The following is a 23,691-nucleotide window of genomic DNA, read 5'->3' on the forward strand; positions in this document are numbered from 1 at the left end:
GAAATTGCCGCATTGTTTGCCCGTTATTTCCTTGTAGTAGGTACTTCCAGTACAGTAATGTCTGTACTGTACTTAGCTTTCTTCCAGCTAAGTACAGACATTAGCTCTAGAGGTGTTGTAATTAACCTTCTAATTTGAGGCAGGATTTGCTGAACTATAGACTCTAAGTCAGAGGTTCCCAAACTTATTTGGCCTACCACTTCCTTTTTTAAAAAAATTGCTCTCACAAGAAGTCAATATGGAGGCCATTTGCGGGATAAAGGAAGTTTTTTATTTTTATGTTATGTTTTCTTTGTGTAAGGGGATAGGAGTTTTATTTTGATAATTAAATTGTCAATGGTGGTGGGTTTGTTTGTATGTATGGGTTGTTGTTGACTATGTTGTAAATAAAAATAAATTTTTTTTTAATTGCTCTGCAGCCCCCTGGAAATATACCTTCTTTAAGCGAACATACAGAAAGGTGCTGCAGCCCGCCTGCCCGCCTTCCTTTTCTGTTCCTGTTTAATAATAATAGTCAATCTCCCTTCCTAATTTCCTTCAAGGCTCCCTCAGCCTCTTTCCATTCAGAGAAAGGCGGGGTGGTGGCTTCCTGGCTCAGCAGGAGACTTAAGTGGAGGAAGGAGGACAGAGTGTGTGTGCGTGGAGCAGGGGGACCCAAAGGCTTTGAAGCAGCCCTAGACTGAGTCTTCTCCTTTTGTCCTTTCCTTCAGTCTGACGGTTGCTTCTGTTCCCCTCCCTTTCTCCTCTCCCTTACTTTCCCTCACAGACACCTAACATGTCAAGGAGCTTGAGGAGCTGGATCTAGTGCTGAGGATCTCCTTGAGAGGCCATCAGGAGGAGACACCTGCTGAGGAACATTTTTGCTGTCACGGGAGAAGGTGGGCCCGGCTTCCAGTCCTCAGGAATACTGGCACCAAAAGGTCCGGGTCTTGGCTGAAGAACAACAGCATAGTATGCGTTGACAGACCTAAGAGTCATTGCGTGGCTTGTAAGCAAGCAGTTCCTGAAACATCTTCACTACCAGCAGCTGTGGTTAGGGTGTGGTCTACAAGAAGGGAGTTTACAATGTCTCCCTCTCGGGCCTTCTGTTCTCTGGAAACAACATAGGTTTTGGGCTCCTTGGTGTAATTTGCATGCTTTGCTGTGTTGTATCTTGCCTGAACTCCCTGTGATATTGACCTTTGACCGTTGCTTGACTTTGCCTCTGGATCATGTTTTGGACCTGAAATTATCCCCTCCGCTTGACCCTGGTTTGTTTGGACTGTGCTGCACCTTCAGCTTTGCTCTCCTTGGTGAATATTTTGCCAAGTTGCTTCTAAATCCTGTGAGGGCCCTGAGGACACCCACTGGAATGTGACACAGCAAGAAGGAATTGCAGCTGTTCACTTAAGACTAGGGAAAGTAAAGGGGTACGCCCAGGTGAGTGGTTCCTTGTCCCTGGATGGACTGTAAGAATTTACAGTAGCTTATTCCTATCTGCATAGCTCCATCCTGGGTTTTATTACTTGGTCACATTAAGTGTGCTGCTATGTTGGAACTGATTGATCTGGCCTAGTTATCTCTGAAAGAACCAGCAAAATAATATATGTTATTCTTGGTTTGTTTTTTTACTGCAATTTATCTGCAGGCTAAAGAATACTAATTATCCTACAAAAAGAGAGAAAAAGACTCAGTAAAGGAATATAGTAAAAGAAATTTAGGGAAGTTTTTAGTGTTTTATTGTTCTTTTAATTCTTTTGGGAGCTGCCCAGAGTGGCTGGGGAAACCCAGCCAGATGGGCGGGGTATAAATAATAAAATTTATTATTTATTATTATTATTATTATTATTATTATTATTATTATTATTATTATTATTATCATTAAGTGACGGAGGGGAAGCAGCAATAACAAGAGGAATACCAAAAAGTAGAACACGATGGACGAGATAAAGCTATTCAATTAATATCAAAAACCCTAAACAACTTGGACCCCTAATAAGTTTTTATATAAGCCCAAGAGCTTCTGCATGCCTGGGATAATTCTTATTTCCTTTTGGATTGAAGACCCTCTTGCCATATGACAAACTGCTTTTTAACTTCTCCCATTTTCAAAAGTGGTTTCTCACGTAGTGTGAGCAAAAGGAGGGACAGCTGTTTAAGATACACAAGTCTCAATCTTCTTTAATGTACAAAACTCACTGCATGGTTCTTATGCATTGCCAGGTGTAATTTTAAAGTTTGTTCACACATTTTAATCTATGCAGGGTATGGACTTCATGCCACAGGCAGTAAGTGCATAAAATGTTTTCCGTGGGTACTAGACCTAATTGACCCATGTTAGCCGCTGAAATCAATTACTAATTTTGTTGTTCAGCTTTCTGTTTCATTAGTGCTTCCAAAAGTACTGACTTTTGGCCATTCTATATCCAATTATCTAAACCCTGAAGAATCCACCTCCCTGTGCTTCTTCATATTTTGCTGGTGAGATCATGTTGTTCCTTGACATAATTGACACATTGCTGTGCAGCTTCAAACAAAGTCTAACCAAGGCTGCAGTTGTGACTATTGATTGTGGAGAGCAATGACAATGAGATTTCTCTTCAGTTACTCTAAAACGGCAACCAGTGTGTGTCTGTATAATGGGGGAAGGGGTTAACTGCAAATAAAATACTACAAACAAAATTTACTAAAACAGATGGGCAAAATAGATATTTATTTTTAATTACTGCACATGGAACGCTTCATCAGGCGGAATGGAAAGGTGATTTGTTTACCACTTAGGTTGTCTCTGCACTCAGAGGCTGGTGCCCATTGAGACTGCTAGGGCAAAAGGAAGGGAGCCCAACAGTAGGTGGAGCCAGAGCCAATGACAGGCAGAGTCAACTAATTATAGTTTCATCTCCATCCTCCTTCCTGCTGAATTCTTCAGTGGCAACGCTGCCAGAAGCTGCCAGCCAGTGTCATTCTCTAGAGTCTAGACTGGCTGTAATTGCTCCACCAACCCTCCACTGATCCGCATTATACACAAAATGCTCATGGCATTCTGGATCCCAGGGGGATTGGATTTTGTTCTCCATCCCATGTCTACATAAAAGCAGTTCTCTCTCAGTGCCAGGGCAGGGATTAGGATTAGCCTGTTTAGGCAGGATAACTCCTCCTATCTAATTTCCAGGGTAATTCTCCATAAGGGAGAGGACACCCTAGATGTGTAGCATTTGGTTAAGAAATAAAGCTTTTAAACTTCCATTGATGTCTGGTTGTTTATCCTAATATCCTTGCATTGCCTTTCAAATAAAACTCCTTGGCTGTGTTCCCAGACCTGAAAACCTTGTCACACACAGCAAGGCTGTTGTTTTGAAGTTCCAACTCTCAAATGGGATCGTAGCAAAACAACAACTTCATTGTGCATCTTCTCATAGCTCTACAATTTCTGTGGTTAATCGGAAAAATAATTGAAGTTAATGTGTTGAGAATTATCCAAAGCTTATTCCACATTGCTTTTTTTGTCAGCAGAGACTGGTGTAATAAACTACGTGAAAGCTGCATGTAATTCTTAAAATTAAGTATCTGACTGGCATTTCTCTGTGAATTTTTAAGTATGCTAATTGCTACAGATACCAAATGTTCTTTTCAGATATGCCCTCAATAATGGCAAGTGAAGCAACAATTTAAAACTGAGGGTACATCTTTCTGACATTTAAGATTACAGCTTGGCGCTTGAATAACTCTGTCAAGACCTTAACTGTGCTCATTTATTCAATATTTAAAGTTCTTCTTGTGATAAAGACACTTCTGTATCTACTGGTGCTCGGTGGAAATTAAGAAGGAATTTCAGAAATTAAAATCACATTTATTTCCTTTGATGTTTTATTAGGACTATAAAAGCTTTGTTCTCTATGTGGCCTACTGTCACGGCTCTCAAAGTGTGAGAATGAGATACAGGAAGTTGCTAAGGAGATTGGAGCAATTGCCAAACCCTTCCAAGTCTAGTTCTGTGAATTATTTCATTGGAACAGGAAACAAAGTGCTCTCATACAGCTTTCTTCCAGTAAAACAGGCAGCTGAGTGAACCATCCTGCATCCATACCAGTCTGGTGTTACTCTCAGAAACAATATAACAGTATTTTTTGTTTGCTTGCTTGTTTAGATGCCCCTCACAACCCAAGACTTGAAACTGTATTTTACATAGCTTGTGCATAAATCCAGCGCTGGTTGTTAATGGTAACACCCCAGGATCAGGAGAATAGATGAGATCTGTTGAAAAAAGACCCAGCATTAGGAGGATTGACCCTGCGGCAGGATCTGAGAGCCTTGTGGATGCCGGGAAGTGTTTCAACTTGTCTTTCATCACTGAGCCCTACTCTGATAGGAGAACTACAAGATGGATGTATAGGATTATAGAAAAAGTAATGTGGCAAGACCTCACCCTTATAAAAACTTGAAGGCCAGACTTCCTCTGTGTGAGCAATAAGGGGACTGAGCTTCCTATTGTTTCCTGCCACAGATTCACTTTTTGTTATTGCAACTAACAAGAGTCCTGTTCATGCCTTGTTATACAGATTGTGCATACACATAGCCTTTGAAACACGCATGGGTCTTTTTTAGTGTTCTTTTGTCATAGCTGTCAACTTACAGATTTGAAAATAAGGGACCAGCAGCCTTGAAAATAAGGGATCAGCAGCCAAAATAAGGGACCTGCAGCCTCACCTGTTCCAGGCACTCCAGTCTTCCTGTCCTCCTGCAGTCTGGTCAAACTCATGATGGTAGCTTCGAGAACACTGTCCAACCAACTTTGTAACCAGAGGTTCAACTGAATAGAATCTGAATCACATGCACCACAAGGCCTATGCAGCCTCAACTTAAGATGGCTCCCCGGCCTGGCTTTGCATTGCAAAGTTTGCAGCAGCACGTGCAACAAAATGCATTCCAGCATTCAAAAAACCCCTCAGCTTGCATTAACTAGCGACACACACACAGCCTCCCCACCTCGCCACGAGATCGCCAGTCACCCACCATTTTAGTCAACCAGCTCCTTTCTCCCCCCCCCATAAGTCAATCGAAGGAGCCTCCAAAACAAATTCAAAAGCCCCCCCCACGAGATCTCCTTTCCTTTCCCCCCCACCATGTGCCCCCGCTCCAGACAGACCTTTTCACCGGCAAGGGTGAGTGGGCCGTCGATGACGTATCCATCCGATTCTGATCCGAGCACTCAGCAAAGGTATGCTCAACTTCTGAGCCCCTCTGAGCCAAAGGCAGAAAGCCCAGCCAGCAGCCAAATGAAGCCTCAAGGAAAACCACCGTCACCTCTCTGCTGGGAAGCGCTGAGCAAAGGCGAGTCCCCAGGCAACGCAGCCGATTTGATCAGCACAAGGCATGCAAGCTCCACCCCCCAGTCACTCTTAGACTTCTTACTGGGTGAGCAACACAGCCAAGCAACAAAGTTGGAGTCTCCCTCCTCCCTGGCCGGCAGGGAGGGAGAGGAGCTGCTTCCTTCGAAATTTAAGGGACATCATTTAAGGGACATCCATCAATAAGGGACAGCAGCGGGACATGGCGCTGGAATAAGGGACTGTCCCTTCAAATAAGGGACGCTTGACAGCTATGGCTTTTGTACATTGCAGACTGGTCTGCAATCAGTCAAGAGTTTGCACAGTAGTCTCAGGCCTTCTTCTGCTGCTTCAACAGCCCCATGTGGTATTTATTGACAGACATGGGCCCTAGCATCTTGTTTTTTAGAAGTGAAGCTATGCACACAGGCAGGGAGGAGGACTATACACCAGTACTACACTTCTCTGAGTTACAAGGAAGGGATTTTGGACAGCAACTACTCTGTTGCCAAAACATATGGAAACAAGCCTTAATGAGACTAGCAGAGGAATTTAAATGCAATGAAGGTTTGTTCATTTGAACTAAATCTTTGAATGAACATTGGTTTGAAGAACCACATATATTTTCCAGGATATATACCCCAAGAACTGATAGACATGGAAATGACAGTTGATGCATGGCACTGAAAGCATTCTAAATTAAGCATCATTTTCAGGAAGAAACTAGATTTCTTAGCAACAGGTATGTGGTATGTTTTTGCCAAGTGCTATTTCCTCCTTTTTCGAGAAAAGGAAAACACTTGGCAGTCTGCAGATTTTTTTGCTCTCACTGGGAAATAGATCATGTTTTGCTGCAGCTGTCTGCTAAGAAATGGAAGAGTTGTTTTGTGAGGATTACCGGCAATGTGTGTTTCCCTCTTTTCAGTATAAATAATCATCCCAACTGTAGTGAAAGCACTTTGCTTATTTTGTGTGTGGGTAGCATTTACTGTGGAACAATGTGGCCGACAGCAATAAACACATTTCTTCAAAGTTTAACATGGTTTTATATTCAGGCCTATTGAAGATCTGCCAGCTGAGAGACTATAGGATTTGGCATAAGCCCCACAACACAACAGATGGTCCCTTCCAACTCTACAATTCTATGTGTCTATGGATACGCCAGCATAGCTCCCCTAATACACCAGTGATCCCCTCCTGAAGCCCCTTTCCCCTGCAATCATATCAATTGGAAGACTTGTGTTTAGGTTTGACTATACAGAAAAAAGATTTATGTACAGCACATTTGTTTACAACCTTTAATTTAAAACTATTTTGACTTGCAGGGTGGTGCACTTAAAAAACCCCACTTAATGGCCTTATTTTACCAGATGCACAAGCTTCTATGTTTCATAAGCTACTATATCCAGTAGGGGCAAGGATTCTGTACAATTAATAATTCCCTCCTCCATCTAAGCTATACTACTGCTATCTTGCCTTGCTTGATTTGTCCCCAGCTAGATAGACTTCTGACCTGACTCAAGTGCATGTCTACCCAAAAGTAAATCCTGCATTGGGGTTAATGGCTCCATCAGTACAGCATGAGACTCTTAATCTCAGGGTTGTGGGTTCGAGCCCCACATTGGGCAAAAAGACTATTGCATTGCTGGGGGCTGGACTAGATGACTCTTGTGGTCTCTTCCCACTCTACAGCTCTATGATTCTATAGTTCTATGACTTTCAGGAAGCCAAACTGGAATTCCTCTGCATAAGATCTTGGAGAACCACTCTGGTATGAGTAGATGTTAGTACATGTTAGAAAACTTTTAAAATATTATAAACATTCCCTTAATGAATGAAAAGAAGAAAAAACCAAAATTACAAAGACACTAAGCTAGATAATTCACATTCTATAATGTTGATTTATGAGAAAGAAAACCCAAATATGACAAGAACATGTGAAGATACATATATAAATAACCTTGATTCCAAAGTAAAACATAAACACTTCCTATAGTTTAACTAAAAGTCAGAAAATGAAAGTCCCGCTCCAGCATTTGATCAAGTACATAGGGATTACGATTGTTTTGAGTTGATATGATCTGAGCTTTTACAAATTCTCTTTAGATGTCTCAAATTATTATTATTTTAAAAATAATTTTAATGAAAGATTTTCTTGGTTTATAAAAGTACATGCATTGTCTCTTTTTCAGGTTGTAAAGTCTTCTCTACAGATCAGTTACATTTGAGATGAGACATAAGTGTTATGCAGTATTCATTTATTACATTTCCTTGGTAGTGAGGAGTCTCAAATCTTTTTATCCCAAAATCAAGTTTTGGGTGTTTGGAATATGCCATACGTTTCATCAGAGGCAGCTAAAAACCAATTCAAAAGTGTAATCCACAGATTTTAGCATTATAGCCACATCATCCCAAGTACCACAAGATCTTCCGCACCACTGCATTGGCTCTGCATCAGTGTTAAGTGTAACCCAAAGGGTTCTGATTTCCTCCTCCTGCCCTCCAAAAGCCCAAAGATCAAGTAGTTGAAGGATGCAAGGACTATTAACGTGGTTGAACCAATGTTTCTGCCATTGCGTTTCAGTATCAGAAGTGCAGAAGCAAACACACACAAATTTGCAAAGCCACCCTAAGTTTATTTACACTCTTTTACCATAACTTCTCTTATTTCACTTTCCTCTTGGTTCTGTTATTATTGTTACTATTGTTATTTATTCAATTTGTATACCACCTTTCGGACGTGGGTGGCACTGTGGGTTAAACCACAGAGCCTAGGACTTGCTGATCAGAAGGTCGGTGGTTCAAATCCCTGCGATGGGGTGAGCTCCCATTGCTCGGTCCCTGCTCCTGCCAACCTAGCAGTTCGAAAGCATGTCAAAGTGCAAATAGATAAATAGGTACCGCTCCGGCGGGAAGGTAAATGGCGTTTCCATGCGCTGCTCTGGTTCGCCAGAAGCGGCTTAGTCATGCTGGCCACACGACCTCCGGAAGATGTACGATGGCTCCCTCAGCCAATAAAGCGAGATGAGTGCCACAACCCCAGAGTCGGCCACGACTGGACCTAATGGTCAGGGGTCCCTTTACCTTTTGTACCACCTTTCATCCAAAGATCACAGGGCGGTTCACAACATAAAATTTTATGTTTTAATGTAGCTATGTGGGCTTTATTTTCTTGTTTGTTTGCTTGTTAGTAGCTTTAGGTTGCTCTGGGAAAAATAAAGCGGCTGGCAAATTAAATAAATAAATAAAACTTTCCTATGACAGCTCTGATTATGGGATCCCATATATTTGCAAAGGGACGCCTGTTCTGGAGGGCTCTGCTTTCCTGGAGGGATTTGAATTTACTGGCGCCTAGGGATCCTCCTCCGGGAAATTCCAGATACTGGGACCAAGGGACAATGACTGATTCAAAATGAATAACTCTCGGGCTCCCCCTTCCTCTGCTTCCAAGGCTTCTTGGCCACTGGCAGCTTCCTCTACAACTCACCGCCCCCTCCCGGCTTTATTCTTCCTCAACGCGGCGCGTCACTGAGCGGGGGGGGGGGCGGGGAAATCAAACTAGCACCGCCCACCGCCGCTACCGCCACGTACCTTCCCCCAGCGCAACGCACCTCCCCAGGCCTGTTTCGCCGCCTGCGCAACCGAACACGGCTGCTTCGCCGTCGCCCAATCGTGGCCCTACGCGATGCCCAGAAGGGGGACAGGCTCCGCCAATCCGCGTGCTCCGAGAGGTGGTGCCTATTACTATGGGAACGGGGGAACTAGGTTTCGCTACAGATCTGCTTCAAGGGGGTGTATCGGCGAAGAGAGAGGCTGAGAGGAAGGAAGGGAGGAAGGCAGGGAAGGGAAAGGGAGGAAGGCAGGAAGGCGGGCGGAAAAGAAGCCACCAGGTGCCTGGCAACTGGGCTGCTGTTGCTGGGGGCTCTGTAGGCTGCCTCTCTCTCCTAGCACGCGAGTACACAATAGGCAGAAGCCACATCAGCTGGAAGACGCTCAGGATCTCTCCGTCTCCATAGCTATGAATCACAGCGAGATAAAGGTAAGTCAGGTTTCCTCCAAAGCTGGACCAGAAGGGGCGAGCTGGCTGCCCGCTGGGATGGTGCACTTGCTCGGACCCTTCCCTGGGTAATGAGCTCAGTGGACAGGTGTCACTCTTAAGTTTCTTCTTTGCCCAACAGGTTATTCTGGCAGCACATTTTAAGCCGTGGGCAGGGTGGGAAGTGGGAGTCTGATGGATTTATTTGCTTTTCAACTAAGGGGCTGTCAAATTGGGTGGTGGTGAGCCATGGCTATTGTTGGCACTGCAGAGCTTGCCACCTTCTGAGAAAGTGTGCTTGCCCAAGGTAGGAGAAGTGTGGTGTCGGTTAAATTGATGGAGAGGAGCTGGTCCAAGGGGTTAGCTGCACCTGGGATACTCATGCTAGCTAGCACATGTAGTCAAAGTTCCCTTTTGAATGGCAGAATTAACGCCTGTGACCTTGTGATGACATCAGTTCACCTAGGGGAAAAGTGGGCTTTTAAAAAGTCAGAAGTATGCCCAGTTTTACTCTTCTTAACTCATCAATGGGATGGAGTGATAAAGGCATTATGTGAGCAACTCTTGTCCTCAAATATACAATGCAGCAAAAAGTAATACACACGCACACACGCGCGCGCGCACACACACACACACACACACAGTAACTACTTTCTTGTTGGGGTACAAAAGTATTTGAAGTATAATCAAGTGCTTTCTATGTTACTTCTTGAGATGGGCATGGTAGGACCACAATCTATGAGTAAGCTCCCCAATTATTGCATATTTAAGCCTGTCTTACGCTGTATGTTTGTATGTTTCAGATCCTTGCATTTTATTTTTTATGCAATTGTCCTTAATATGTCAGCTACATCCAAGTTAATGTGTGTGTGGGAAATTATACTTAAATTAATCTGTGGGTAAGCAGACTCAGCTCCTTGATGTAGGCACGTGGGTTGTTTCCTTTAAATGGTAGAATATTGCCACTTTGTTTTATTGTGCTATCAGAACAATGATTATTTAGTTCTTTAAAAACACTGTGAAATAAAATGGTTCTAGCAATGAATGAAAGCAGTGACCTGTTGCTGATTCATCATAGCCCTTGTTATGTGTAAAAAGACGGGGGAAAGTGTGCAGGGAAGCAAGCTTTCTTTTACATTCACAAGAAAACCTTGGCTGAACTGGTTTTAATGCAGTTCAGGGCTTCATGTTTTCAGATAAGATGGATATCATTAGTCCTGGATAGGTCCCTTGTGCAAGATGTCCTCAATGGGTGCCATTCCTGAGTGTGCCTACCTCCTCACTGGTGTCCCAACTAACCATTAACTTGCTTTCTCCTTCTGGTCTCAGTCTGCATATCTACCCAAAGGGAGATAGTTGTTCTTTCTTGTTACTTTTGCTACTGCTTGAATACTCGGAGAAGACAGGTGAGCAGGTAGTGACAGCAGGAAGGAGCAGCAGCAGAGCCAGGAGATGTTGGGAATTGATTGTGGGCCTGCTGCAAGAGTGTGGGCCTTGGCAGATGACAAATAATGCCTACCTCTGACACTCGTTTCTCATGTCACTGCCAGTACCTGTGGTCCCCCCTGGCTTCTCAGAAGATTAAAAGAGGACTTCAGTGATTGTGACATTTATACTGTGACAATTATTTCAGCATAATCACATTATCTGATTTTATCTGCATTGTTCAATTTAATAAGAGATTTATTTGAAAATGTAGAAAGGTTTTTATATTAAGTACAGTATTGTCAACAGCCTTATTTGGGAATTGGGCCATCACTGAATTTAGCAAGGTAATTCATTTCTCATGGGTGGGAATTTCTTTCCATTTTTGATTGACCAGCTGCTCCACATAGAGCAAGGGCAAATTCATCCATTTGAAGATTTTTCTGTTGCATTCTTACCCTTCTGTCTTGCAGGAAACTTCTAAAGTGACAAATAACCATAAAGAAGTGTAGTAAGGCTGGCTGCTCCTGGTCCTCCTCTGATAAGGACTCTCCTGGCTCAGAAGACAAACTTACAAGCTCTGTGCCTGTCCTTCAGGACGTGCAAATTTCATTTAAAGCCAGTTGCACACCTCCATCCAGATGAACAGACTTCCCAGCACACAGTACAGCTAATCCCTAACCATTTGCTATGCTGGCTGGAGCTGTTGGGATTTCGAGTTGAACAATATCTGGAAGGCCACAGGTTCCCCATTCCTGATGTAATGGATTGGTGGTGGTGTTAAACAAATCATTAGGAATACCTTTGCTTTGGTGCCAGAAATTTATTAGATGCTAAATAGAACCACATTGTTAATTTACCCGTCTTGCCTGAAACAAGTTGGTTGATCCAGCTGAAAATGGTTTAAGAGTGCTCCCTGAGAAGGAATTTGCACCTGGAGGCTCCCCCCATTCCTGTGATTGGTGCATTCCTCCCTGAATATTTATGCAATATGTCTCTTCCTTCAAATCCCTCCTTACATCCTTCCTTGGGTGGCCTTGGTTTACCCCCTTAATCCTCATGCCATTAATCCTCATTTCCAACTGTGACCAGTTTTAAGAAGGTGTAACTGCATTTGGTTACATTCATCCCTTCTTGCTCTTGTCTCTCTGTTGCATTTTCCATTGCATCCTCTGTGGACTCAGGAATAATGATGGTGCTGTATAAAATAATTATTAAATAACTGAGCAAGTATGATGCAGTTGATAATCCCCCCCAATACACTTAGTCATGAAGCTTACTGACAGACTTGGGGCAGCCACTATTATTTTAAAGCGTTTTTGCTTTATTTGCTGTTTAAAAACTTCCAATGTAGGCTAGGCTGAGGATAAAATGAGGATGGGAGAAGAACCACGTAAGTTGTATTGAGCTCACTGGAGAAAATGCAACATCAAAGTGTTTCATTGTTGTTGGAAGAACATCAAACCTAATACCATGTTCAGTTAAATTTGAGGTACAACCACAGACCACATTTTGACTGTTTAATGGTGCAACTGTGGAGAATGGCTTTAGCAAGATCTTCCTTCTTTTTTGAGGCTTGCATCACTTTCTTAGCAGGGTATAATTAACCTGAAGGAAAGAGGTATGAGGTGAAATATTTTCAAAGTATCCAAATATTTGAAATCCATTGAAACATATCCATATAAACCAGAATTTTCTCTTTTTTGTACTTTTAAAAGAAAATTGGGCAGTTGTTTATCAAGGATTTTTTAGGAATAGGATATTATATCATGGGACAGGATGTAGGATTAAAAGATCTAACTTTGAACCAGGTTACCCAAAAGACCAACTTTCCCTACATTTCCTGGTAAGGGCACTGAGGTGATCAAATGGAATCAAGTTATTCTTGCCGGAGTCTAATAATTATCAGCTTATAGTGATATGGAGGAAGGTTTTTCACTGATGTTACAGAGCATGCTCGGTGTTGAAATAAGAGATGCCTTATCAGTATTGGTGTTTGCCAGCTTTTGAAGACACACCTGGTTACCCAGGCATTCTCTTTATCTGAGCCTCCGACTTCCATTACTATGTTGTTTAATTGGAATTATTTTATTGTATATTTTCATTGTGGATATAAAAGGGTGGTATTCAACAAAGTTGTTGGGTGCATATTTACATTTATTTATCATTTTGTGAATCACCTTCCACAATAAGTCCCAAGGTGATTTACAGCCATACAACCAAAGCAACAAAAATAGGTTTAAAAACAATACAGAAAACCTAAGTCGTAAAGAAATGTTATGTATTCTAAATACATACTCTGCTTCTTTGGTAAGTTATGACTTACATAACCTTGAAAGAATATATCCAGGATAGCTTTTCTACAAGATCCAACTTGTACAGAAGAAAAAAAGAGGAGTGGGGAGGCTGAGTATTTTTTTTACAGTTCAGCCTCCTTTGGAAATTATAGTCAGTAATGTTTCAAAAAGAAAAAAAGAAAAAAAAGAGTTTGCTGGCTTCTTAAAGACTAACAAATTTATTACAACAATAAATATGGCATAAGACTGTTCGGTATTTTTGCTGCAAGAGACTAATATGGCTATCCCTCTGGAAACCAAAATTAGGAGATGGGGAGGATGGGAGGCACATAGATTGTAATGACGTGTCATCTTAAAGCAGGCTGGCTACGGCTTAGAGTTGAAAAGATCTTGTCTTCTGCTGATAGATCTCAGGAGAATTACATTACTCCAGCCATCTCAGTTCAACCAGTATAGGAAAAAAAAGAGGGAGAGGCCAGACAGGGTTAAGGCTCGGGAAAATATGGCTGTTCCAGATGCTAAGTAGCTAGGAAGCCAGTAAAGGGATTTAAGGAGAAAGGTCATATGTTCTATGAGGGAATTCCTGTTTGGCCAGTCAGTTAATTTGTGTTCGGATGAGCTATAGAGCCAGCTAGTGTGATCAAAAGCTCTTAAGTATAACTTTCCCAAATCATGAATGGGCTTTTCAGAATCATAGGTGTAAGGCAATGTGAAAATTCTGCCTTGGTGTTGATGGCACATATGAATGGACTGTAAACCGCCCTGAGACCTCCGGTATATAATTTCAATAAAAATAGTAATGTGCGATAATATTTTTATTATTTATACCCTACCCACCTGGCTGGGTTTCCCCAGCCACTCTTGGCGGCTCCCAACATAATATTAAAAACATGATCAAACATCAAAAACTTCCCTAAACAGGGCTGCCTTCAGATTTCTTTTAAAAGTCAGATAGTTGTTTATTTACTTGACATTTGATGGGAGGGCATTCCACGGGGCGGGCACCACTACTGAGAAGGCCCTCTGCGTGGTTCCCTGTAACCTCACTTCTTGCAGGGAGGGAAGTGCCAGAAGGCTCTCAGCGCTGGACCTCAGTGTCTGGCCTGAACGACGGGGGTGGAGATGCTCTTTCAGGTATACTGGGCTGAGGCTGTAATAAACATGGAGTCAGCTTGCACATGCAGCTGCCAGCCATCAACAGTAGAGGAGTCAAGTGGTGGTTCATGCACATATTCACCAGTAATTTATGTGTAAAATATCCCCCTCAGTATTTTAAGGTAATTAGTATTCTAGCGGTACCTTGGTTGTCAAACTTAATCTGTCCCGGGAGTCTGTTTGACTCCTGGAATTGTTTGAAAACCAAGGTGCGGCTTCCAATTGGCTGCAAAAGCTTCCTGCACTCAATCGGAAACCGCAGAAGCCACGTTGGAAGTTCTGCTTCCTAAAAATGTTCGCAAACCGGACCATTTCTGAGTTTGTGGCATTCGGGAGCCAATTTGTTCGGGAGCCAAGCTGTTCGACAACCAAGGTACCACTGTATAAGATAAATTTCTGTTTGGATGATATGAAGTCGTCATAAACTTGTAGGTTTATGTCCAGCTTGCCAAAGTATTTCTCCCTCCAGGCAGAGGCAGCCACTTGATACTTAAGACATCTGTGAACCTAAGAAGGTCCATTTAATCCAGAATCTGTCTCACACAGTGGCCCGTCAGATGCCTCTTTGAAGTCCTTAAGCAGGGTTTAAAGACCATGGTGCTCTCCTGCTGCAGAGTGGACTTTGGTAATCTTTGGTACTTGAGTGAGGCCAAAATTTGGCACCCCCCAATGGATCTTCTCAATTTTATACCCCCTCAGCTTGGTGCATTTAAAAAATAGTCACCAGTACAAATTCCATCAAATAACAGTTGCTCTATGGTTGTTCCAGATGTGAGGCAGCAGGAGCAACAACCTTCACTAGGGTTCATGTAGTGCTACTCCCTCTGTTATCATTTCTCCCTCTGTTAACATGAGGAGTGCCAAACATGAGGGACTGAGTATGGAAAAGGCAGGAGGAGGGGTTGTAGTCTAGCAGGAGAGGTGAGAAAAGCCACACTTGCAAGTATTAAAGACACAGAAGCTTGCAGGTGCAGCTATTCTCACCTCTGCATGCCAAGGAGCACCTGCCAAAAATTCCCTCTTCTGTGCAGCCATTAAAGGGACAGCAGCCTTGTTTTCCTTTGCAGCTAGTCCTTGAAGGTATTGATAAGAATTACTTTCTTCTCTATATGTCTCCCTGTGGTTCTCGCTAGGGTTTCTTCCCCAAAATGTACTATGCTTTAACTGTAGATGCCTGTGGTTGATATCGCTGAGAGTAAGCTTTCATAACCTCCTGTCTTCATTGCAGTGGGCTGACCCAGAGCTCATCAAATTGGCCTGTTACAGTCTTACACTTACTATGTTGGGTGCTGTGTTTAAATGCTGGAAGATGAGACAGGTTAAATTCACAGTGCAATCTTGTGTGTATTGACTTCTTCCTAAATTCCCATTTTGGTTAGAGCAACTAAGGACAAGGGGCTGGGCACAAAAGTGCCAAGATAAGCTTAGGGCTTATAATCTTCAAATGGAGAACTACTTAGCCCTTAGCCCACGTGACCTTAGAAATTGGATTTTTGTTCAGGATGCCAACCAAGACAGAGCATCCATCATTGCCCCCCATTACTCTACTTGGTACCCCCAAATTAAGACCAATCACTCAAGGCCCTGTTACCTTGAGACTTTGACCTTCCCACAACTACACAGGGCCTTTGTAGAAATAAGATTCCAACAGATGCCCTCAGCATACTTAGAGGGGAGATATAGGGGAATTCCCCATATGGATCGCAAATGTATATGTGGATGCAATCAGGTACAGGACATTACACCCTATCTGCTGATTTGGCCCCTGTATACAATGCCCAGAGGAAAATTTATATTGCCAATTCTTAATTGGCTTCCAGGTTGATCCACACAGGAAGTGACAGTTGAACTCCTAGCAGATAAACATCTATACATTACACACCAGGTAGCCAAATTTGCGCTGGCAGCCAAGAAGCTCCGTTCCAACTATGTGAACACACTTCAATCTTAACTGTTAATGTTTCTTTTATGTTGTAAACTGTTACAGGTTACATTGTATGGTTTTAGATGAAAGTTTTTCCTTATATTCTCTGTTGTCCATTGTAAAGGCCTTTGGCTATATACAATAAAATTGAGTGACTGGCCTAAATTCCCATTTAGGATTTTAGGATATGCTTGTGTTTTCTGGGAAATCTGAGAGGCTTTTGGAAGCTGTAGAATTCCTCCAGGCAGGGCAATGCAAGCATACATGGTTCCAAGTCCATAGTTAATATTTGTTATGCTGATGTGTGTATCTATTAATTTAAAAGGGCATGCTTTCTTTTTGCTCACCGTCATCATTGAATCTATGAATTTTGCATCGACTGGAGTCACTGCCCTTGTTACGCATTCCACGTCAGAGCTGTGACTCACAGCTATATCTGTCTGCGTTCAAAATCTGACTCGTTCCATAGTTCTTGAATGTGGGGTGCTGATAATCTAAGGACATGCCACTTTGCATTTGATAACATGTTTGCCATGCTACTATAGCTTGCTACTACAGAAAGTGAACCCATGATAATTTATGCATGGTCACACAACGGGCTGTGGCTGCTTATTGTATCATATCATAAATGAAACAGTGGGATGTCCCTAAATACCTGTTGATGTCAGAGCAAAAGCCCCAGCGAAGGGTCCTATTTAATCCCCAGTCCTGATAAATGTTTTGCTGCTGTTAGTAGCTCATTGACTATCTCACTTTGCTCCTAGCTTGCAAAGAGACATGAATTCAAGTGTAGCTGAATCGCAGGCTACTGAGATTTTTATCTCCTGCAGCCCCAAAGAATGGCGTAAGAGTTCTGATTTCTCAGATATGAACCTTAGAGTCCATTGTTCCCTAGTGTTTTCTTAGTTCTACCTTCTCTGCTACTATGGATGCTGAATACTGGCATTGTAATTGCTCATTCACCAGTGGTAGCAGCAAAAGCAGGATAGCTCAGTTGGTTAGAGGGTTAGAGGTTGATAATGCCAGGTCGCAGGTTCGACCCCTGTATGGGGCAGCTGCCTATTCCAGTACCCTGGGGGTTGGACTGGATGATCCTCAGGATCCCAACTCTACAGTTCTGTGATGGTGCTAGACAGTGGCTGGCGTGATGAACTGCTTTGAGATTCATTCTTTAAAATATAAAGTGGTGTTGAAATGAAATTTGTTATAAGAATAATTTTAGTCATAAACTTCACTGCAAAAAGGCGACTAGACTGTTGGTTGTGGTGACCATAACCTAGGTTTAAGGTGCCATTTGGCAATTAGCTTATATACAGCGGTACCTCGGGTTACATACGCTTCAGGTTACATACGCTTCAGGTTACAGACTCCGCTAACCCAGAAATAGTACCTCAGATTAAGAACTTTGCTTCAGGATGAGAACAGAAATCGTGCTCTGGCAGCCCGGCGACAGCGGGAGGCCCCATTAGCTACAGTGGTGCTTCAGGTTAAGAACAGTTTCAGGTTAAGAACGGACCTCCGGAACGAATTAAGTACTTAACCCGAGGTACCACTGTATCAGAGTTTCTAACACTTGATGCTGGTCTCTGGTTACTGGAGGCTGAAGTTCCTCCATGCAGACCCCCCCCCCCCAATGTTTAGGTGTACTCTCATTTTCCTACTCATATTGAAATATTGTCCCTCATTGAGGCCAAACTTAGATTCACAAAATGTTTAGGGGTATGCGTACCCCCAGAAAAAAGCACTGCCTCCATGTAAGCGGTTTCTTTTATCTTATTAATACTTCTGATTAGAATCATTAAGATTTACATATACTGGGTCAGTTCATACACTCATCTGCCACATACCTGTAGTAGAGGCCACAGCTTAACAAAAGTTGCCATGCAAGTGAGAGCTAGAAATTAGTATACCCCAGTGGGTTGGTTTGGTTAAAACTCTAATGCAGCCATAGTGAACCTGACCAGTCACAAAGCTTCCCAAGACACATAATACTGAAAACAACACACAGTTGTGACAGCACAGTTGGTTCTAGTGAGATGATGTTGTGGTACAGCTTGACCCGAGTACATCTTCGACCACTCAGCATTTGCTTAGGACTGAGTGTACTGCCAAGACGATATCACAAAACATGCTGCTGTACTGGTGTTGCAAAGGCTTATTTTATTGGAAATGTTTCAAGGCATTATTATAATAACAAATGAAGCTGTGAAATATGGAATGAAATATTTAGAATAAGCAATAATATTTTTATTAGTGTCTGCAAACCAGTAGTTCATATTTAGTACAAAGCTGTCCTGGTATATTAGCTCGAGAGGCTGCTTTTTGTCAATATGAGACAAAACAACAACAGATTAACTTTATCTTCTGCTGTTGCTGTTTCTCATGTGTGCTCTTCCAAGGTTTGAAAGTTCCAACACCTGATTTGTTTTTCCCTTGGAACTGCTCAGGGACTAAATTGTTGTAGTAGTAGGATCAGTGATAATTGGACCCACAGTTTGGTTAAGCTAACATGCTTGGATTTCATAGATTGATTTCAACTGTAGTGCAGTCTGGTTCATGTAGGTTACTTCTGCAGCTCAACCTCCCAAATTTGTTATGCCAGCACAGCCTTTTGGGAAAATGGTATCAGTTCTCCATTTGTAAAAAGGGAGTATGCAGTGTTGTTGTGAAAATGAATAGGAGGGCGGTACTATAAAAATGATATGAAGATAGTACAGAATATGATGGCAGATGTCAAGATGCCACTACCAGACACTTTGCATATGGTCTTATATATTCATCTCTTGCATTATTAACCAGAAATGTGTAAACTTGTGTTCATAGTTAGTACCAGTCCTGAACTGTGTTTATACTGCTCACTAATGCTAACACCTCAGTTTCGGCCCACTTCCGATATTGCAGCTTGAATTCACGAGAGTGCGACTATAAGTCACTCCTGTCATACTAAAAGGTGTTCTATTTTAGCTTCTTTTAAGTTGACAAGGCATGCATCTGGGATTCCTCATATTTCTGACGTGATTGCTTTTGCCATAGGAGCAATCCTGGATAAAGAGTGTTACATGCTTAGAAAAAATACTTTGCTGTTTTATTTCAGATAAGATGGAAAGCTGTTTTCTTACAACAGTGTCTTTTGCTCCTGACCTATCTTGCTATTGCGCTGGAAGCAGTGCCTATAGACATAGACAAGACAAAGGTAAAAGCGGAAGAACAAGTCGAGAATGCAAAAATAGATAATCCGGTAAGTGAAATAAATGCTTTGTAATGGCATCAATATCATAAGTATATATTACCATTACCGCTGAACTGATGGAATATTATTTCTGAATTTAAAGTATTAATACTGTTCAGGGCCATCTGTGGCACTCAGGGTCTGAATTTAGGTCTTCTTCTTTTTGTTAGCTTTGTGAAAATATTGTAGAGATAAAAAAGAAGAAAATTAGAGTGAGGAAATGAACTAACCGGACCATTTTGACTCTCAGAGAAAGCAGTTTGACTTCAAACCACTTTATCCAGTGTTTTGAATAGGAAATTTCTCAGCAGAGAAAAGAAATCCTCCATTTTAAAAAAGAGATAAACCATATGATACTTGAAAAGGACTTAATATTTCTGTACCGGAACACCAGACACCAAATATTATTTGGGCTCAAGCTGGCTAATTTTAACTTAAAGAAACCATGGGGATCCAGTCACTGACCTCCCCATATCTCATTTAGTTTGAGACCTAAAATTGACTGGGTTCTTAAAGCTAGAAGAAAAACAGAGGAAGGAAAGCTATAGAGAATATCACATATATCTTATTTATTCCCTTATAACCTCTTTCTCTTCTGTACTACTGAGTTTTCTTTATAAACGACATCTCTAAAGAGCTCAGTTAAATCCACAGAAGTTGCAGTTCCCCAAAGAATGTGTATTTATAGCTGCTTCATGTGATTTTTTTTTTTTATCTTCACCGCTAGATAAAACATTATGGACACTGATAGTTAGGTCTTAGAATCACAGCTGGGCTAAAGATCTCACCTAATTTAGTCTGAAACATCTCTATAGAAAGAGAAATGCTTTTCTTCCTTGGCCCTCTTTTACTAAACTGATATTCATTTTCCTGAAGGATACTGGGCTTTATTACGATGTGTACCTCAGGCAAGTGATAGATGTCCTGGAGACAGACAAACATTTCAGAGAAAAGCTCCAGACAGCCGACATAGAGGCAATAAAGGTATGTAGTTTTAACTGTGTAAGCATGCAGCTTGCTTAGAAAAATAAGAGAGAAGTAGAGCACAGTGGTACCTCGGTTTTCAAACACCTCTGTAGTCGAACGTTCAGGAACTCGAATGCAGAAAACCTGGAAGTAAGTGCCTCGGTTTTCGAACGTGCCTCGGAAGTCGAACAGGAAACACACCTTCTGTTTTGAGTTTTCTGTATTGAGGCTTGCGTTTTGAGGCTTCTGCTTTCGGTTTTTGAACATTTCGGAACTCGAACGGACTTCTGGAACGGATTATGTTCGAAAACCGAGGTACCACTGTACTCTGGTTTGTTGTTTATAAGGAGGCTAGACACATTCATGGAGAATAGCTACTGGATCCAGTGTTAGGGAGTATGCTTCTGAGAATTAGCTGCTGGGAATCACAAGCAGGGAGAGTGCTGTTGTGCTCAAGCCCTGCCTGTGGGCTTCTCATAGGCATCTCCCCAGCCACTGTGAGAACAGGATGTTGGGCTAGATAGTCCTTTGGTCTGCTCCAGCTGAGCTCCTCTTATATTCTGATAAGAGCCAGTACACCATACAGGTGACATGGAGTTTGTTCTCAAAGCCAGCAGACCTGATGGGATACCTGCTGGTCTTCAAAGTGGGTGGAATTGAAGTTAGACAACAACTTCACAAGCTCATCAAAAAGGTCTGGGGGAGAGAAGAGATTCCAGCACAGACTTTGGGATGCCTAAATTATCAGTCTCTAAAAAAAGGCGATAAAACGGATTGTGGAAACCATCGAGGCATCTTTTTATTAGCTGTGGACATCAAAATTCTTGCAAGGATCTTAGCAAACCGTCTCCTAACAATATCTGAGGCTACCCTTCCTGAATCCCAAAATGGTTTTCGACCTTCTAGGGGGACAGTGGACATGATTTTCACAGCTCGACAGCTTCAAGAAAAATGCAGAGAGCAAAACCAACCCCTGTATATGGTGTTTATTGACCTGACTAAGGCCTTTGACACTGTAAATCATAATGCTCTGTCGACTGTCCTTCTGAAAATTGGCTGCCCAGATAAATTTGTGAACATCCTTCAGCTCCTTCATGATAATATGACAGCAACAATTGCAGATAGCAATGGTTCTCAAAGTGAACCATTCACAGTGGGATCAGATATTAAACAGGGCTGTGTTATCTAGCTGCTCCTAGAATGTGTGGGAGCACCAGTGTGTGGGGGTTTCTGTGTAGGACTTCCTCCTTTCTTTAGATAAGGGAAGTACTGATTATCTATCTCAGCTTCATGCATTGTGTTCTGCCACCCCTAAGTGAAAAAGGAAGGCCTTCTAAGCATAAGACCTCTCTGTCAGCGACATAGTGCTCACACATCTTTGGACTAAAAGTTGGATTGGATCCTTAGCTGGCTTACTGTACTCATTTATTTATTATATGTGGAACCTGTGGATGTTAGACTTTGGGTTCTGTTTTCATGATAAAAGGAGGTAATATGTCCTTCCAGTTGCAACATGTCAGTTGTGAAACGCTTCATCGTCTTCTTTCTGTTGAGAACCTAGTAGAACATAGTTGCCTTCTAAAAAAAATTAACTGACTACCTTTATCAATTGCTTGCTTTATTGACAGAGTGGAAAGTTAAGCAAAGAACTAGATTTAGTTAGCCATCATGTGAGAACAAGGCTGGATGAACTGAAAAGACAAGAGGTTGCAAGATTAAGGATGTTAATTAAAGCCAAGATTGATTCATTTCAAGGTAAGAACACAAAGCAAAAATGTTTCATTTGCCTCTGTTGTTTACAACAGTAGCAGAGATTAATATAAAATAGAATGGCGTAAGAGCTTTGGTGTTTCCTTTCATCTCATTACACAGTCCTTTCCTGTTTGGAAATCTAGGAGAACAAGACAGACCAGTTCTGAGGAAACAACAGACACACATTTGGGAAAATGGTTTAAGAAAAGACAACTATACGAGTTCCATTTTGATATTGTCAAATACTTTTGTAGCTTCTTCATTAATTTCTCTTGAGCTTTGCAAGTTTTACTTCACTGGACTAGCAACATACTTCACTGGAATATAAACACTAAACTATTGATGAACTGCAAAGTACTATCTGATTGGGCCACCTGTTTAGAAAGCTTTTTTGAAAACAAGGTTATGAGAATACAGAGCAAAAATAAAATGAGTTAATACTACCCCTGTAATACTGATTTTATGAAAATGCAGTAGCATCTTGTTCCTAATTTTTGTGTGGAAGTTAAACACTTAACATCGTTTCCCCAAAATGCTTAAATTGCGGATTGCATTGCAATGAATTCATTGAAACAATGTTAATTAATCCATGGACTAGCAGGTATTTCTAATATGCGTAGCAGAAATGTGAGAATTATCTTTTAAGCTGAATGTTGTTTTATGGTTTATGGGCCTAATCCAGCTCAACTGGGCCCAGGATATTGGATGTTTTGGGCAAACCACGCCATCCTTTGCTGGGCCTGACTTCATATATGATGTAGGCAGGGCTTTTGTCAAGTCAGAAGCGGCCGGAACTCAGTTCTGGTATCTCTCAGGTGGGCACCATTGCCATTGTAAGAGAACGAGGGAGGCATTCATGGTGAGTTCCAGCACCTCTTTTTCTAGAAAAATAGTACTTGATGTAGGGTACAGGGAAGTTCCTACTGCAGCTTTAAACTTCAAGCTGTGGCTAAAAGGGAAGGATGCGGGTGGTGCCGTGGGTTAAACCACAGAGCCTAGGGCTTGCCAGTCAGAAGGTCGGCAGTTCAAATCCCCACGACGGGGTGAGCTCCCGTTGCTCGGTCCCTGCTCCTGCCAATCTGGCAGTTTGAAAGCACGTCAAAGTGCAAGTAGATAAATAGGTACTGCTCCGGCGGGAAGGTAAACGGCGTTTCCGTGCGCTGTTTTGGTTGCCAGAAGTCATGCTGTCATGCTGGCCACATGACCCGGAAGCTGTACGCCGGCTCCCTCGGCCAATAAAGCGAGATGAGTGCCGCAACCCCAGAGTCGGTCACGACTGGACCTAATGGTCAGGGGTCCCTTTACCTTTACATGGCTAAAAAAAAGAAGAATCGGAATTGCTTTCTTAAGTGCACTTCTGATTCTTCCTTAGCCTCAAAGAGTTAACCCTTGTTGAACTGGCACCTTTTTTTGCTACCCTGCACTTTCTTTTGGATGCAGAGGAAGAATCAGGACTCTTTCTTTTGAAATTAAGTCGCCTGACAACATTTGATTGACTGGTAGATGGCGCTGCCTACCTGTCAAAGTGACCCACAAAGGGAGGAGAGCTTAGCATCTGGTCCACTGGCCGTATCCTGTGTCGCAGTAAAACTTGATTAGAA

At 42.2% G+C, this 23,691-nt stretch overlaps 1 protein-coding gene across 2 annotated transcripts in view; it reads left to right on the forward strand.

Moving 5' to 3' along the window:
- The first annotated feature begins 9,076 nt into the window (after positions 1–9,076).
- NUCB2 (nucleobindin 2) overlaps positions 9,077–23,691 on the forward strand; it is a 31,197-nt gene continuing 16,582 nt past the window's right edge. The window contains exons 1-4 of one of the 2 annotated variants that reach the window (XM_028732628.2): positions 9,077–9,345; positions 19,238–19,381; positions 20,249–20,356; positions 21,967–22,093. In XM_028732628.2, coding sequence (XP_028588461.2) covers positions 9,325–9,345; positions 19,238–19,381; positions 20,249–20,356; positions 21,967–22,093 — 400 coding nt within the window. In that variant the 5' untranslated portion in view covers positions 9,077–9,324. The remainder of the gene's footprint in view (positions 9,346–19,237; positions 19,382–20,248; positions 20,357–21,966; positions 22,094–23,691) is intronic. The other variant, XM_028732619.2, reaches the window with a different exon arrangement.

This window comes from Podarcis muralis, chromosome 1 (genome assembly GCF_964188315.1).
Source record: "Podarcis muralis chromosome 1, rPodMur119.hap1.1, whole genome shotgun sequence".
NCBI classification, from domain to species: domain Eukaryota; kingdom Metazoa; phylum Chordata; class Lepidosauria; order Squamata; family Lacertidae; genus Podarcis; species Podarcis muralis.